At 46.8% G+C, this 18,259-nt stretch overlaps 1 protein-coding gene across 4 annotated transcripts in view; it reads left to right on the forward strand.

Annotated features, from left to right (window-relative positions):
- Positions 1 to 18,259, forward strand: part of LOC116941885 (homer protein homolog 1-like) — a 38,679-nt gene that overhangs the window by 2,159 nt on the left and 18,261 nt on the right. The window contains exons 1-2 of one of the 4 annotated variants that reach the window (XM_032953200.2): positions 7,558 to 8,077; positions 15,816 to 15,972. In XM_032953200.2, the coding sequence (XP_032809091.1) occupies positions 8,055 to 8,077; positions 15,816 to 15,972 (180 nt within the window). In that variant the 5' untranslated portion in view covers positions 7,558 to 8,054. Of the gene's footprint in view, positions 1 to 7,557; positions 8,078 to 8,117; positions 8,271 to 15,815; positions 15,973 to 18,259 lie in introns of those variants that run through there. The other 3 variants (XM_032953204.2, XM_032953201.2, XM_032953203.2) reach the window with 3 other exon arrangements.

The raw sequence follows: 18,259 nt of genomic DNA on the forward strand, positions 1-18,259 counted from the left end.
TCGCCTTTTGAAAATACGCGGCGCTACAGCAGCACTGTCCGTGTCTCTTGTTCTTGGAGCGTCGATCTCTGAAGGTGAAGCGCGCTGGTTCCCCCTGGAGCTGCGTTGGTTGCCTGCGGCCGACCGAAATCACATTTGGGCTCTTATGCACGGTCACATTTCGGACACTTAATCGTTTTCCAGCTCCTTGGTCAATCCGCTACTGGATGAAGGCATTTCCAAAACAGTGTCAGCCGCATGGGTTGTCGGACCATGCTTCACCACGCTGGTCCGTACGGTTTGGTGAATGGTGTGGGTGTGGGGACCAGCACCGGTTCCGACATCGCTAATGTTAATGATGGTTGGTAGTCGATCACAGGTGGTCGGTTTCACATACGGTGCAGTGAGCTAACCACTGTGACACCACTCCTCCAACCCCTGCCCCCCCCCCCCCCCTGTGTATAATTCGTAAAGCCATAAACATTGCCCTGGTACGTCGACTGTACACTATGTTCCGATAAAGACTATGATATTCTCTGTATTGGTCCTTCTGTTGGTCCCAAGACGTCGATTCAAAGGGGCTGGGGCCCTTGCCATTTCAGAAGAAGGCCTAAGACGCTGCAACTCCCTACTGGTTGAAATGGGTGTCGTTCCAACTTTGCTGGGATTTGGGTAAAAATGCAAGGGCTTTCTGTTCGCCCACGCATTTTATTAAAAGGATTTGTGTGTTTGTCATGAAAAACAAAAATGTTATATGACCTATGTTAAGGCCCCATGAGGGCAAAGGTATCATTAAACTTTTATAATGCCGATAATGACGTGGGAATTAGTTGTGTTGAATTTAAAGCCCTCAATGATAAAGCAACGGCCCTGCCTTGGCAAGGCTGTGGGAGGAGCTCCTTAAACTCACATTCCTCGCACTGCACATTCGTTCATCTCTCCACTTTTTACCACTCCTCCATTCAGACGCGTCTTCTCATTAATATTAAGTCATCACACGTCCGATGATCCGCGGACATGGGAAACTTGGACCGAAGTTTACTGCGAGGACTGCGCGTTGAGGACACCATGGCTGACCTGTGTTTAAACGTCACACCGTGCGTCCGAGCGCCAGTGTTGGGTAATCCGTCAGGTCACCATTTATTAATTTGGTTTGTGGGTTTTTTTTATTACCTCACGGTCAAATCGGTGCGGCAGATGTGCTCGTTTTATTTATACATCGTCCTTCGAAGAATTAGTTTTGATTTTCGGGAAATGTGTTTTTTTTTCTAGGCGATGGCTTCCCAGCATTGGCGTGTTCCGGTCACTGTTTAGGCTCCGCTAATGCATCGCGCAGCCTCTGCCGAGTGCCCAGATGTTGCGAGCTGAATGTGTTTTTCTTGAAAGTGCACGTCAAGGGAGATTTGCAATCAAACGGAATGTATGGTCAGAAAGTGGCCTGATGTTGGACATAAACATGTTGTGAAGCTTTGCTCTCCGTAAGATAAACACTTTTTTTACATTCAGAGTGGGAACGTCCGATTTTAAATAAAAAGGCATTCATTAACACGTACACGGGCTTACAGTGTTGCTTACATTCGCGTGCACTCGGTGAATTTACCCGGTTGGAGTGAGATATATGGGTTCCCAGTGGCGCCCTAGGTTAATTGCGCTTTTGCAGGTCCAAACTCAGGGGTCTCCCCACTCAAACGGGCATGGGGGTGGTGTTTGTTTCCGATTTAAAGCTCCGATCCAGTGGTGGAAATTCCCCATTTCTTAGACGAATCATTGTTTGCAGCCGTTAAATCGGGCCAGGGCGCAAGCTCGCAGGAGCTTTACGTCACATTAATACCTGTGCATGGGTGTGAGAGCTGGCTTAGCGTTCCCTTTCGAAGGGGCCGCGTTTAAGGCGTTCTCTAAAGGCCAAGCGTGTGCTGTTTAAACCTGCGTTGGGGGGGATTAGGTTTCAAACCGGTTTGTTTGGCCAGAGCTGACAATGCAACGGTGTGACCGGCATGGCTAAGGCCCTAACTTAAGGTGCAGTAACCCCAGTGCAAGTTAAAACTCGATTCGAAGAGGTGGCTTGGTGACTTTGAAAGTGTTAGTTCAAATCTGAGGGGTATTCAGCCTCCCGTGATCAAGCTGGGTTCTCGAGTGTCCGGTGCTCCCTGGTCATTCGCGAGGGATACATTCCGGAGATGCTCGTGAATAGCAAATTTCGCGGGTGATGATATTGGCCCACGAATGTGGCACTCACAGCGTCTGCAGATGCTTCTAAAGTTTCGAGAAGTTATCTCTATCTTTCTCATCTCCCTTACCTCATCACTCTCTCCCATCACATTCTCTCTCATCACTCTCTCCCATCACATTCTCTCTCATCACTCTCTCCCATCACATTCTCTCTCATCACTCTCTCCCATCACATTCTCTCTCATCACTCTCTCCCATCACATTCTCTCTCATCACTCTCTCCCATCACATTCTCTCTCATCACTCTCTCCCATCACATTCTCTCTCATCACTCTCTCCCATCACATTCTCTCTCATCACTCTCTCCCATCACATTCTCTCCCATCACATTCTCTCCCATCACATTCTCTCTCATCACATTCTCTCTCATCACATTCTCTCTCATCACTGTCTCCCATCACATTCTCTCTCATCACTCTCTCCCATCACATTCTCTCTCATCACTCTCTCCCATCACATTCTCTCTCATCACTCTCTCCCATCACATTTTCTCTCATCACTCTCTCCCATCCCATTCTCTCTCATCACTCTCTCCCATCACATTGTCTCCCATCACACTCTCTCCCATCACATTCTCTCTCATCACTCTCTCCCATCACATTTTCTCTCATCACTCTCTCCCATCACATTCTCTCTCATCACTGTCTCCCATCACATTCTCTCTCATCACTCTCTCCCATCACATTCTCTCTCATCACTCTCTCCCATCACATTCTCTCTCATCACTCTCTCCCATCACATTCTCTCTCATCACTCTCTCCCATCACATTCTCTCCCATCACATTCTCTCCCATCACATTCTCTCTCATCACATACTCTCTCCCATCACATTCTCTCTCATCACTCTCTCCCATCACATTCTCTCTCATCACTCTCTCCCATCACATTTTCTCTCATCACTCTCTCCCATCCCATTCTCTCTCATCACTCTCTCCCATCACATTTTCTCTCATCACACTCTCTCCCATCACATTCTCTCTCATCACTCTCTCCCATCACATTTTCTCTCATCACTCTCTCCCATCACACTCTCTCTCATCACTCTCTCCCATCACATTTTCTCCCATCACATTTTCTCCTATCACACTCTCTCCCATCACATTATCTCTCATCACTCTCTCCCATCACATTCTCTCTCATCACTCTCTCCCATCACATTCTCTCTCATCACTCTCTCCCATCACATTGTCTGTCATCACTCTCTCCCATCACATTCTCTCTCATCACTCTCTCCCATCACACTCTCTCTCATCACTCTCTCCCATCACATTGTCTGTCATCACTCTCTCCCATCACATTTTCTCTCATCACTTTATCCCATCACATTGTCTGTCATCACTCTCTCCCATCACACTCTCTCTCATCACTCTCTCCCATCACACTCTCTCTCATCACTCTCTCCCATCACATCCTCTCTCATCACTCTCTCCCATCACATTTTCTCTCATCACTTTATCCCATCACACTCTCTCTCATCACTTTATCCCATCACATTGTCTGTCATCACTTTATCTCATTACTTTTTTTCTCTCTCTAGATGCGTGTCGTGTAGAGTTCCAGACGCGATTTGCGGATAGCCAAAATTGCGGATAGACATTTCGTGAATAACGAGGGAATAATGTAATGAGTTGATGGTCTCAGCCCAGTCACTGATCACTGCATAAACAAGCCATATTCAATACTTTGTTTGCTTTTTTAGCGAAATTCTGCTTCTGAGAATTAAAACATCAATCTATCATGCGGAAATATAATATCCCTGTGTGAAGGTTCGTCCACAGCCCTTCTCTGACACACCCAGCATACCGCTCTGCTGCGAGATTTATGATTGGATTTTTCACCTCATGACATTGCACTATCTCATCTCACGCAGTTACATAATTGGGGATATAATCGGAAAGAAAGACCGAGTGAAATAAACAAAACTAAAGTCTATTCCACATCTAGTCTCAATAGTTCAAGTCGACTTAGCATTGAACTGATTTTTGTGATGAAATTGTTGTCCTTTTCCCCCCGAACCTCCGATTAGCACGGTTGGCTACATACGGTGCAAAATAAGTTCAACATACGTAACATACATACATATACATTGGGAGCATTTGGGAAGTGGTGGGAATTCCAGATTCCCGTGGCAGAGGCCAGTCTCTCCCTGGGTCATCCCTTGTTGACTTTCCAGAAAGTGGTTCTCGATTTCATGGGCCAAGTTGATGCCCGATTGGGATTTTGAACTCCTAACCTTCTGATTGTGATTTGTGTGCTCTGTCACAACAGAGCACATCCATATTTCATATTTAGTTGCAAGCTTCAATATTGTAATTAGACTAGGCTGGCTTGTTTAAACCGTGCCTCTTTGATGCTCATCTCTGAATATGCCATATGGGCAGTTTTAAAATAGATCAGCTGTTTCAAATAAACAAACCAATTAGAACCAAAAAGAAATATCTGCCAGAGGTTTTTTTTTCATGTTTTATTTTCCATTGTTTTAAAATGTTGAAAGGCATCCAAAAATGCTCAAGTAAGAAAAAAGGCCCGGTCAGTGAGATGAATGCAGAAAATGTAAAGGGCTATTTTAACAGGGGTCAAGTTTGTCCGTTCAACGCACCGACGGTTACATAAATGCTCGCCAGCGGAGCTGATTGTTTATGTTCGCCATTTGTATCCAGGATGGTGTAGCAACGTAACGACGGCCCGGAACAGCAGAGGCTCTATCAAACTGCTCGAGAGCAATGCAGAAACGTTACATCACGAGGCCAAAGCATGCGTGATGTTCGTAGGATCCAGGCCGGTGTTTACGTAGCCAAGGCAAGCTGGCCGCTCTCCCCGACCAGAGTAGAGAGATTGTTGCCGCTTAAAGCAAGAGTAATTATAGTAATGCTTTATTTTCGCAGTAAAGCCTCATGGAGTCATGTGGCTAACTTCTTCAATGCATGCCCTGCTTGGGATGTTTGGCCGGTTCCTTGTGAAGTATTTTTTTTTGTGGATGGGAGGAAACTGGCGTGCCTGTAAAAAAAAACCACACACATGCAAATAGGTAAAAAGAAAACTACTTGCTATGCTGCTTCTTACAGATAACGCGCTACCTCTTTAGATAGATGTCTCATGATCACAATGTGTTCTCGATCTACCATCTCCACGAACAAAGCACTGCAATGTTGGTGGACTGACTTGATCCTTGACCAGGATTTGAATTTGTAACTGTCAAATTGTGAGTCGAGTGCTCTTGCCTCTTAGACACTTCCTTCCGGTATTAGGAAGCCACTGGAGCTACGCACCTTGATATAGGTTGAAAACTCTTTCTTTAGAACTGCTTTTTGTGTGTTTAGTTTGTTGTCTCCCCCTTCCCCTCCCTCCCTACCTCTGATTAGCACGGTTGGCTATGTACGGTGCGAAAGAGTTTCAACATGCACGCATACAGACAGACAACCGAGCACGGTTAAACGTGGGGTACAGTGGAATAAATTAAACCTGAGGCTTACCTGCCTCTCGGGCCAAACTGGATTTCTCAGAGTGACGGTGTCGGGTGTGGCACGACATAAATTAATGCAACCCCCTCCCCCACCAGCTGCAGCTGATGAACTACGGCCGCCGTCGGAACTCTGCCAAACCAAGGGTGACCCATCGGGCAGGTACGGGAGACCCCCGCGATGTCGTAAAAGTTGGTGGATGTTGAGGATGTGGGCGCATCGCGGCTTGGGCGTCCCATACCGAGTGGTGAACGGAGCCAACCCTCCTGCCCATGTCGTGAATTCTGCCCGGCCACTGTCGCCCAATTTAGAGAGCGCGAGTGGCTTGCATAATAATACCGTAATCTAATTTGCACATGAACGACATGCGGTGGCTGACATGGAAAGCTGTGCCATGTTGTGCTCCTTGAGGACTACAGATAAGCATCATTGACCTAGTTACAATACTGACGTGCAACCCTTTGTCCATCTGCTGCTGGATGAAGGCCTGCCCACACCTTTCAGTCACGGGGGTTGTTGAACCATAACATCACCGTGGTGGTGGCTGCGGGTTTTGTGGAGTTGTGGGGGGCGGCCCAGTACCGGTTCACATCTCGTTCAACACTGATGTTGGTCCACGGCTGAGAATCAAATATGGGTCGCGGGGTTCATAGTGCAGTGCCCTAACCAATGTGCTACCGCTCCACCCACACAAAGCCTAATGATAATACAGAATGCAAATACGGTACTTTAGAGTTTCATAGATTGTTTGGACTGGGGCAATATTGACGTAGCAAGACATTAATCGTTTTTTTACACCCAGGCGTCGGTGGCAGTTTCTCGACTTAATTTGTTGCCGGCATTTTGAGTAAAATGTGTCGTTGCTCATGCCACTGTTGCAGGAAGGACCTCCCTTTGAGGGATTTCTAGAGGGTAATTGGTCTACTCTTCCTCCCTGGCCAGATGTCGAAGAAGAGGTGGGAGTCACCCTCACTTTACCCCACCGCATGCTATCTGCCAATTTACGAATCGTCTTGTGCCCATTGATACTTCTGGGTGGATAAATGTGGTTGGGACAAAAGGAGTATGCCCAGCGTTTCAACTGCCACACCAGGAGGTCAAAGAAGCGACCTCTGCATTGCAAGTCCAGTGTGCTAACCGTTACACCGTGGCAGCATCCCCCACATTATGGTAAATTGTTTGTCCAAAATTTCATAACGGCAGGAGTGCATAACTATCAGGGCATTGTGCGTGTGATGGCAAAGAGCCACTCTTCATCGGTCTCCATTGGCTACAGCTGGTGTTTGGGATTCATAAAATCAATCGGAGATCAGCATGTCACATCTGTTATTACTGGAGTCATGCTCTATAACTGGGCATGACGATGTTTTTTATATAACAGATTCTAAGGTTTGACAGGTGGTCAGTTAATTAATTTTACAGTGGAACATTCTGTCGCAAGTGGGCATTGTCAGCGTGAGAGATTCTTGCCCTCTCTCTCACCTTTGGGTCATCTACCAAGGACAAAATGATAAATTTTGATTTAAAGCTTTCGTGACTGCAGGGATTCATATTCTTGGTTCTTTCGGTAAAGTCACCACGTAGAAGGGCAACAATAAAATAATAAAATTATAAAACAAAATGATAGTGCAGAACCTTTGTTGCCGATACTTTATTTTTGACATTCTTTTGAAATATCCGCCAAGTCTCCCCCATGCTCAAATGAGCATTGGCCTGGCCGGTGCTCTTCCCCACTGGCAGTTCTAAAGCGACCGGTGGAAATTCCTCATTCACGTGGCAGGGAACCGACCAGGCACACGAGCACCGTCACCCATGGATGCTCGCGTCGCACGCCCCCAGCAGAGGGACGCCGCGTGCGGGGATGACCTCTCGCTGTCAATGTCGCTTTTTATTCTCGGAGGAGCAGCTGCATTAAGGCGCTTTTGTCAACATTGCATTCATGTTGCGCCCAGTGCCCGCTCGCGCTGCTCTCAAACATCCCGAGAGCGAGAAACGCTCACTTCGATGCTGACATTTGCAAACCCTCGCGGCGACGCTCGGCCACGCGCGCGTTCCGGTGGCAACAAAATAAATAAAAGACGGAGAGGCCAGAGCGCGCGGCGCGTTCACGTACAGTGATCCCACCGTGATCCGGGGGGTGGAGGGGGGGGGGAGATGGCGAGTAGGGCTGTCATGCAGCAGCTATGCGTGGCGTGGCGCGCACAGACGCATGGCTGCATCGACAGTCACCGCCTAAATTTAGCCGCCGCTGGGGGACAAGTGGAGATGTCATCTGGGCTTGGACGGCTGGAGACTTCCTCCGGGAATATATGCCGCTTGACGGCACACTCTTATTGGTCGTGCCAGCATTGCCAGAGTTGAGGAGAGAGTGCTATTTGGTTGGCTATGAACGGATGCATCATGTTATGGTGAGTCGATATTATTTTTTTCTTCTTCACCATCCCATGCCCATTGATTCGGTGGTTTTTTTTTTTTGGGTGGACGCGTCCCGTTAGGTCTCAGCGGGTGTTTCGACAAAGGGCTGCGTCGTAGTCCCACAGCCAGCGTGTGCACTCACTCCGTCGCCTCTCTGCGAGCAATGTATTCGCAAGGTACGGCGAGGTAATATTGACCATTTTGCTCGTTTCGACTGTCGTTTTCTGCGTGGTGCGTGCGGCGCGAATGTTGACGCCCACGACAGGCGCAGGCGAACGCTCGTTCCGGTCGACGTGCGCTGGGTTTGTGCATGTAATCAGGGACGTTCGTTGCACGGGGTGGGGTATTCACGTCGAGGCGAACGCAACGCTGCGCCATTCGGCTCGTACGTGTGTCGCAAGCGCAGCGTGCGTCTTTGCGGGGCAGCAGCGGTCACGACGCTCGTGATGTTTTTGTCGCAAGCGTCGCGCGTTCGAGCGGTCGGGCGCTGTCGTGCCGTTGCGTTTGTGGGACATCTCGTGAATTGTTGAACGCGGTACGTCGTCTGATTTGCAAGGGATGCGTATGAAGAATTGTGGTGCGTGTGGTACGTTAAATGATCACGTTGGAAGATTTAAAAAAAATTCTAATTATGCTTGCGTGTTTTCAGTAGTCTATCAGTCAATGTTTGCTCATTGTGAGTGCATTTTTGTTTACCTTAATTATCAGCAGGAAAAGCGCTCATTAGCCATATCCTGGTTTGTGCGTGGCAGCGTAATGCGCTCATCACCCGCATTTGTGGGTAGCTTTACGGGGTCAATCTAAATTTGTTAAAATGATATACCAGTGGTTATTTATTTAACCGAGGAAGGCGCACAGTCGCTCTAAGTTCTTTCTGTTAAGAGCAAGGTCCTGTGCTTGATGTGTTTGGCCAATCCTGCTTTCAAAGAAAGTCTCTGCTTATAGGAGGAAACCAGAGTGTCTGGAGAGATGAAAAAAAATCCCATATGCGCACAATGGGGGGAAAAAAAACCCCCACTGGAATCTGTCCAGACAGCTCAGGATACCTGCTTCCTGCACCGCCTTTAGCCTGCCCCCACCACTTGACAGCCCAGCCAGATTGCACATGATCTTCACACGATCACCAACCCCCCCCCCCCACCTTTAAAGAACGGATGGATTACACAGGCAACGCCTAACCGGCAGCCTGGGATGGGATCGTAACAGCGCTGCTTGTTTAAAAGGAGACGCGTGGGTGCATCGCACCGACGATGCGACGTAAAACAACAACGCACCCGCGATGATTAATGGGTGCAGGTGTCGGGCACACACTGCAGACTGCTGTGGCTGTCTGGCTAACAGGGCTGTAGCCGTCGTGACATTATTGGCAGCTTTTAAAAATAAAAGGGGGGGGGGGTTATGTTCTCAGTTATGAATGTTGAGGAATGTATGTGTGCACGTATAAGCTTCGTACGCACCGTACGTAGCCAACCGTGCTAATCATGAATGAACATGTTGACAAACTTCCACTGTAAGACAACCCGTGTGACTGACATGGCACGTGGAGGCCTTCATCCAGCAGCAGATTGACAAAGGGCCGACTTATTTTTTACTTAACATGGTTCCATTACTTCTCTGTGTTGGTGCCCGTGTAGCATGTGTCTCTTAATGCTCCCAATTTGCTGCTTGATAGCATCGCTACCGCTTCACTTTGTTTGTTCCCCTCCATAAACACTGCAGCTGCACACTCGCAGAGGGCACCCACGTTTCTTCATAGTGAGTGCCGTCTCTCGACCCAGTCGACGCATTTCTCCCTGCCCCCCGTAAAACAACGCCGCATTACCCCGACACTCCGATCCCTATGCCGGCTCCCAATTCAGTCATGGATAAATATCGAAATCGTGCTGAATATCCTCAAGGTCCTCCATTGACTCTCCCCTGCCTGCTTTGACCCTTCTTATCTCACTCTACCCCCTGCCACTCATTCTTCGCACCAGCAACCAAGGCTTTATGTCAAAGACCCCAGTCATCCTTGAGTCGGTGGCAAGTTGCTCTTTTTCCTTTGCCGTGCTAATAATATGGAACTCCCTTCCCACAGACATCCATGCTGATGACTTCCTGCCAATGTTCAAGCACGGGCTCAAGGTCTTACTTTCCCTGACTGTGACCGACTGCCTCTCTCTCAATGTACAATAAATACAGAAGCGTCCTTTCTTTACCCAGAATTCCCATGTCCCACTGTTATGTCCAGCATCTTGAGGTGCGGCTATATTAAGATGATATATGAATACAAACGGTATCGCACTGTATCTTAATCAGAGCTTGTTGAAAGAAGTGAATCGTTCCTTCGCATGGAAGGAAAGATATATGCGACTCACAGATGGCTCATTTGACACATTGTTGAAATGCTGTCTCCTTGAAGAGGAAGTGCGGGAGAGGGCCGTTTGCAGATGTGTCACATCGCTGTCTGTCAGGGTGACACGCTTCTGCGCACGTAACAAGCACAAAGTTATCGCCGCAAGACAGTGCGAAATTTCATATCATCTGGTCACATTTGCCCACCCCGCACGTCCATTAATCAAGAACTTGTTTTTCCCATGCTGCGTTTTTTGCTCGGCAAAAAAAAATCATAATCCGCCGTTTAACCGATAACCAAGCGATCAAATCGCGATTCCAACTTTTTAAAAATAGTTTAAATTTTTTTTTTAATTTGACAAGAACCTGGTGAAGGGCACGGAACAGTAGTAGGGGAGGGGGAGTGGGGGCCACAGAAATTCTGCGGACTGAATTCTGAGCTCAGTGCTCCTGGACTCTGGGAAGGGGAGAAGATTTGAGCTCTCAACATTTTAGTTGATCAGGTCGTGAGTTCAGCTGCAGTGCGCGGAAAACATGAATGATGGATCAGAATAAACGTCACACGAGGGTTGTTTGGTCAAGATGACTCTCGTGTGAGTGAGAACAAATGAGCCAGAGTTACGACGTCCATGGCAGATTTCAATTTTAGATACAACTGATTGACGTGAAGCTCTGGAGTCGCGTGTTTGTATTCTATTACATTTGAATGTTGCAGTAACATTACCACTGCACTGTGCTGTGCCCGTATGTGCAGTGCAGTCGAGTCTCTGTGTGTGTGTTGTCCTTTATGTACCTAGTGATTTATTAACACAGTGCTTTATTACATTGCTTTAGCTAGAAAAGCCTAAAATGATTTTTTTCTTGGAGAGTCTTAGGATTGGTATATTTTCACCTGCTGGAGGGAATCACACGACATGTAGGAACCGAATGTATACGAGGGATACCATTCAGAACCTCCAACACAGAGAGAGATTGGCAATGGATGTCTGTTTACAAGTCACCCACACCCAAATATCCGATCTCATCACATCTCATAAGCTCGGAGTATTGAACCTGGTTTCTTTTTGGATGTGTCACTGCCTGGGAATACCAGGTGTTGTCGGCTTGGGATGAGGGGACAGCCAGGAGATGACAGCACAACAATTTGATTTTCTATCTTAAGTGTGCGGAATATTGAGCGTTACCCCATCGTTTGTGCGAGTTTTCGCAGGGTTAATCCAGTCTCTTCCCACATGCTGCCCACTAATGGACTCGAGCAAGAATCCCATTGCCTCAGGAACCTCCTGAAATAGTCTTGAGAGACGAAGTTAGGCTTTCCTGGGTAAATAAATGTCGTCGTATTATGATTATCACGATGGTTGCTATGTGATCCACCAACCCTTAACTCCACAAAACGCTGCGTTGCAGGCACGTGCCATCATGCCTGGGTAAATATTTGCAAAACAAAATTTAGCAAATGGGACCCTGGAAATAGGCGAAGGATCAAACGTATTATGCAGTGTTTACAGTATCTGTTAACGTCAGCGCCATTATCTTATAATTAGTACACAGGGGGCTTCAGAATAAGCAAACCCATTAGTTCGGTATGACCTAATTTAGTATCGAATTCTCAGAAGTTTTTCCCAACCTCTCGCGTAAACAGACCCGTCGTACATTGTCTCACGAGTCACACATGTGCACGACCATCACACCAGTTTAGCATGCTCGACTATCTACATGACGTTGCCAGCAACATTTTGTGGGTTTATTTTTGATAGGAATGCATTCATGGAGTTTTAAAAAAAAATTTAAATTACAAATAATAAGAGTTAAACGATAAACAACGGGGTTGTCTGTTACTCAATTTCCGATTATAGGTTAATATTCATCTTCCAATTTTGAGCGATTCATCAGGAAATATATTTTAAATGTCACTGTCTTTAGGCCCCATGGTGGACAGTGCAGTCTCCAACTCGTCTTATTATTATTATTATCCACTCTGTCTGCCTGGCTGCTCTATTTATGTAGAAGGGCAATTGAACCTTATGGCGGGACCCCGGGGTGCCAAATAAACAGAAGTAAAAATCGTAATTAATTCATTTACTTTTGGCGACTCCGTCCCACCGCGCACACAAACGCCGCGACCCACCAGAAATCAATCCTCTCTCGTTCTTCACCAAGCACCCGCCGTTGACTAAAATTGCCGTAGTCGTAAACGCGTCTTTGAAACTTTGATTATCACATCGTGTAGAGCGCGTCGAGAGGAATAGACTGCCGTATCGTTCGCCTTCAACAGACGTAAATTGACGTCGCACCAAAGTTTATGCGAGAGCCGGGGGCTTATGGGACCCCAGGGTCCCCGCCATAAGGTTCAATTGCCCGAAATGTCACCTTTTATATATGTTTCCTTTTGAAGGCCACAGCGTTATTGACGGAACGTTTTGAGGTTTTTTTATGATTCGTGCTTCTGCAACACTGCCGAAGAAATATCGCCAAAATAACTTTTGCTTTACATGAAATGTAGGTGTTGGGCATGGCCATGGTGCATTGGTTAATCAATTTAATATCGATTCGTAAGCTTACGATGCGTTCGTAGATTTGGGTGTGAGAATCGACCGTCCATTGAATTATGCCAGTTGGATGTAAATGGTACGGAAATTCTAGATTTAAAGCTTTCGTGACTGCAAGGATCCATACTCTTTGATTCTATTCGGTACAGTCACGTAGGTAAAAAATAAAACAACAAAAAACAACAAAAATCACGACGTTTCGGCCACCACACAAGCGGCCTTCATTAGGTTAAGGGATCAGGCTGTCTCGAGGACAGCGCTGGAGTGAAACACAGCCACGCTCAGACCACGACCTTTAAGCTGTGTGCGAGGAAACAAGGTGCCTTGACAAAGGAATTAGCATAAAAATTAGCATTTGATTGGCCGACTTAGCATAGAGGTGGTGTACATGCGGGTATATTTTTCAAGTAGTGGTACCCCAAACTTTTGCAGCTCTTAAATTCCCTTTTCACACCATCAATAGGTAAACTCCCCCTCCCCCCCCCACCGCCAACCGGCATGTGCACCCGCATGTACACCACCTCTATGCTAAGTCGGCCAATCAAATGCTAATTTTTTATGCTAATTCCTTTGTCAAGGCACCTTGTTTGCTCGCACACAGCTTAAAGGTCCGCGGTCTGAGCGTGGCTGTGTTTCACTCCAGCGCTGTCCTCGAGACAGCCTGATCCCTTCACCTGATGAAGGCCGCTTGTGTTGTGGCCGAAACGTCGTGATTTTTGTTGTTTTATTTTTTACCTACGTGACTTTACCGAATAGAACCAAAGAGTATGGTACGGAAATTGCTGTATTCTTGAACAGAACTGCAGAAAATAAAATTAAAACAACTGAAATGTGACGGTGAAAATGGGACGTAAAATGATTGAATCTTGAACCTAAACACGACCGTCAGTTGTAACATATATTTGAGTCGCTGGGAGTTTGGCATTACTAGGTCTCTACGAGAAGGTATGCCATCTCAACGAGAGTTCCAATTTATACATTTACATACACAGCTCAACATAATTTATCAACACTAACAGGATCTGAGTGACATTATTTAGACTGGAGAAACACCGATTTTCCTAGAGGCTTCTTACACCACACGCCTGCAGGTGTCATCGTCGTAGAAAGGCAGTAGCACATTTGGTTGAGCAGCAAGGCTTTCCGTCATAATTGCAAAGTTCAAATCCCAAACAAGGCCACCTCAACACCATCAACGCTCATCTTGGATCAGTCAAATGAGCACTACCTGCTGAGACTGCACCACCTTGTGGGACGTCAGTCGTGGTCTTATTATGGGTAAACTGACCTCTGCTATAGAAATATGGAGTCCCCGACCACTGACTTAATGTTACGAATGGAAAGGCAGTGCCACTGTACTGGCAGTATTAGCCGAGGCACTTGCATTTTTTTTTACGGTAAATATTTGGCTGGGTTGTGAATATCCGGTTGGGTTGGGCTGCGGTGAAGTGGTGAAAGCGCTTGGCTCACAATTTGAAGGTCTCCGGTACAGAATCTCAGTTTAGGGGTCAACTCAGGCGATCGTCCCTCCAGGGTTGTTTTAAGATACGTGGCACTTTGTGGGAAGTCTATAGTGGTTGTTCTCCGGAGAAACTGGCTCCCGCAGTTGGGAATGTTTAAATGGACAGCTCAACGGTTTTTGGACGTACGTTATCATGAGTGTAATGCTGAAGAGGTTTTTTTTTTTTACATGGGAGTAGCATATCGACCAATAATGCGTCTCATTCAAATTGTAATCGTTTATCAACCTTTCTTAATGGGTGAGAAAATGCTCATAGAATGCAGAGAGATATACAGCACAATCATGAAAGCCTGTACTGTGGTATTGCTCACCTGTGAATCGTCTTCACGGGGAGGAAGCTTGCAACTTGAACACTAGACGCAGCAGAACCTCGCGATACGGCGGACAGCTTTACACCGTGGTGTCTGGCGTTCCCCGGTGAACTGACCATTTTATCCACGCTGCGATGTTGCCTTAAATTTAATGTGCTGTCTGTGTAAACCCTTGATTGATTACATATATATTTTCCCACAATCACACCCCATATTTATGGTTGTATGATGATGATGACTTCTTTTTTTACTGTGAAGTTATCTGATTTTCGGAGCTACCTGCCACCTCAGGGCCACCGATGAGATAATCCACAAGTACATATTAAAAAAATCATTATGGGTCAAAAAATATATAAGGAGAACCCCATACTGTGCATCTACAGATGAATCAAATATACAAATTTTGTCTATTTTTGTAAATTTATTTTATTATTATGTGGAGGCCCAGAACAGAGTTCTATCATCATATCTTTTTACCCATAATGCTCCACGACAACGCATAGTCAGTTTGTGTTGAATATTGCTTTTGGCGTTGAGCAGGTGCACCGCCATTTAGTTAGAGTGCTCTTGCTAGTGACATCTGGTTACCCAGCAGCAATTGCTTAACAATCCTGACTCTTATTCTTGGTTCTTTCGGTAAAGTTACGTTGAAGGGAAACAATAAAATAATAAAATATATATTGTTTTATATATATTAATTTTTTATTGTTTCCCTTCAACGTGACTTTACCGAAAGAACCAAGAATATGAATCACTGCAGTCACGAAAGCTTGAAATCAAAATCCTGACTCTGCTCACGAGACCCAGAAGTTCGAAACTGGTCCAGAGTATGATTGCCTGCTTAAATAACTCCAGCCAGATGACATGAGTCCAAAAAGACAAAAAAGCCGATGGATGTAACATGAAGTTACCTGATTATTTATAGGTGTAGTCACAGCTCTCGTCTGGGCCCAGGAGACACTTTGGCACTGGCCACGCACCAAAGCTGGCCCGTCGTGTGTGCGCTGTGTTTCAGGGAGCAGCCGGTATTCTCGTCCGAGGCGCAGGTGTTCCAGATCGACCCAACGACGCAGCGCTCCTGGCTGCCCGTGAGCCAGCAGGTGGTCAGGGTCTCCTTCTACCACGATGCCGTGCGCAACATCCACCGCATCATCAGCATCGATGGCACCAAGGTGCACGGTTTGCACGCACGCACGTAGGCACGTACGCACACACGCGCGGACACACGCGTGGGAGGGCTCCAGCGGCCTAATAATTTGTTCGGCTGCTGATAATTCCACAGTCAAAGGCTCGTGCCGGTTAACACCACGCGCAGTTAATTGTGTTATTTTAAGCATAATCTCACAGTTTACATGATTTTATCTCGTCATTCGCAATAGAGCAATGAGTGTCTGCTTGCTCACACGAGAAGTGATAATAATATCCGTGGGTGTTCCTGAGCCAGTGGTTGCAGATGCCAGTCTCTCGTATGAGAACGGACTAGCATCTGTCATGGGAAAAGGCTAAAGAGCAACACGTGATTAACTTAGGAATGGCAGCTGACACGTGCCTTATCGACAATGGGGACGTTGAGCCATGAAATGGGGGGGGGGGGGGGCAGGAGTGGCCTGTGTATAAAGGTGAAAACATTTGTCGCCATATTTCGCTCCACAGAGAATAAAACGATGAGAGATTTTCATGACATTGGTGATACTTTGTGGCGTCAATGGAATTAGTAACATTTCTCCGAGTGTTCAACTCTTTTAATTGAGCCAGTAAGGATAATAATCTGAGTCAGTCTCCCTCCGGAATTTGAACTTGTGATCTTGCAATAATGAGTTGAGTTGTACTGCCATATGGAGGGCAAATCTGTTGTTTATTGTATACATTTGAAACACAATCCTGCGGAGGGAGCTGGTAGGAACGTTGGGTTGCTCGGTCAATGGCCAGGGTCAACGGCGGCACCACGTGGTGTATTCCGCAAATATGCCCGATTGTGAGGGCGGGCACAAGCCGGCGTGAGTAGGTTAAACATTGAGTTTTATAAGGGCACCACGGGGTGACCAGCCCCACCCCTCCCACCCCCCACCCAGCCCCACCCTCTCCACCCAGCCCCTCCCCACCCTCCCCACCCAGCCCCTCCCCACCCAGCCCCTCTCCACCCTTCCCTCTCCACCCAGCCCCACCCCTCCCATTTTTTGGATGCACGACGGACGGACACAATAATCCCCTGTTGGCTGGTGTAACCAGGAGGTTCCTACCAGTATATATACTAAAATAAAACGTGGGAGAGCAGTGGTGCAGTGGTTAGCTCGCTTAGCTATAAACTTGGTGAGCTGAGTTTAATTCATAGCCACGGCCAGCATGAGCAGTTCGTAATGATACCTGATCCACTCCTGGGTCCTTTCTTCACCTACCCGACGCTTATCAGCATGGTGAAGTGTGGCAAAACAAGCCCCATAACTATGTCGACATGGTGTGGGACCGATGCCTTCATTCAGTAGTAGATTGACAAAAGCCTGTAAATAGCTTTTTATGTTATTATTATGAGGTATGGGTGTAAAGGTAACACAGCATTCGCTATCCTTTAATGCAACATGCTGCTGTTACTTTTGTACATTAAGAGCCAGTGCTTTGATCCGTATTTTTCTTTGGGCTAGGAAAAGTACTTTGCCACGCATCGTCCAGCACAAATCCACAACCGAGCGGAAAATCCCCTCCGTGTTTATCTTTTGCATAGCGGCTGTACTTTTGGGCCGTCTTCTCACCTCTCAGCACGGACCCCTCTCCCATGGGGCCTCACTTCGCCCGGCGTGTATGGTGTGCGTCAGCTGCCATCCCTCCGTTAATGTTCTGTCGTGCTGTGGTCTTTTCCGGCAGCGATGCGTTGCGTCTTCTTCAGGTTCCCATGCTTTCCTTGACACGGCGTTGAGCGCGATATCCGTCATCCAGGCATCCGCTGAAAAAATTAGGTCATCGCTTTTTGGACATTGGGCGAGATTGATGTAAAATTAGTCACAACTTTGTTTTGGTTCTCCACCACTGCTGCTCCTGTGAAGGTTTCCTGACTTGGTTGGGAAGTTGGGAAGTTGGGGTCTGGGATGCGACCTCATGGACTAATTTATTTGTTGTGATAACTTTTTTTTGTTGTTTGTGCTTTCTGTTTTGGTGCCATTTCTTAATTTAGTTTATTCATTTTAGATTTCGCTTGGTAGTAGGGTTTTCATTTACTTGGGGAGTGGCTGTATATGGGATTTGGTCCTTAAATATAATTAATGTACAGAGTTACGGGATGCTGTTAGCATGAATGCCGCTATATGCAATGAGAGCATTATTATTAATATTTTGGTGGCTCTCTCACGATCATCAGATGCCCTGCTTCGCTTCGTGTTTATTTGAGTTGAAATGCGCTTCTTTCAACGCCCCTTCGTGTGCGTTTCAGTGCTTGTGCCATTGTCTTTGACCGCACTTCCAATACGG

This window comes from Petromyzon marinus, chromosome 13 (genome assembly GCF_048934315.1).
Source record: "Petromyzon marinus isolate PM22_M1 ecotype Great Lakes invasive population chromosome 13, UKy_Petmar_22M1.pri1.0, whole genome shotgun sequence".
NCBI lineage: Eukaryota > Metazoa > Chordata > Hyperoartia > Petromyzontiformes > Petromyzontidae > Petromyzon > Petromyzon marinus.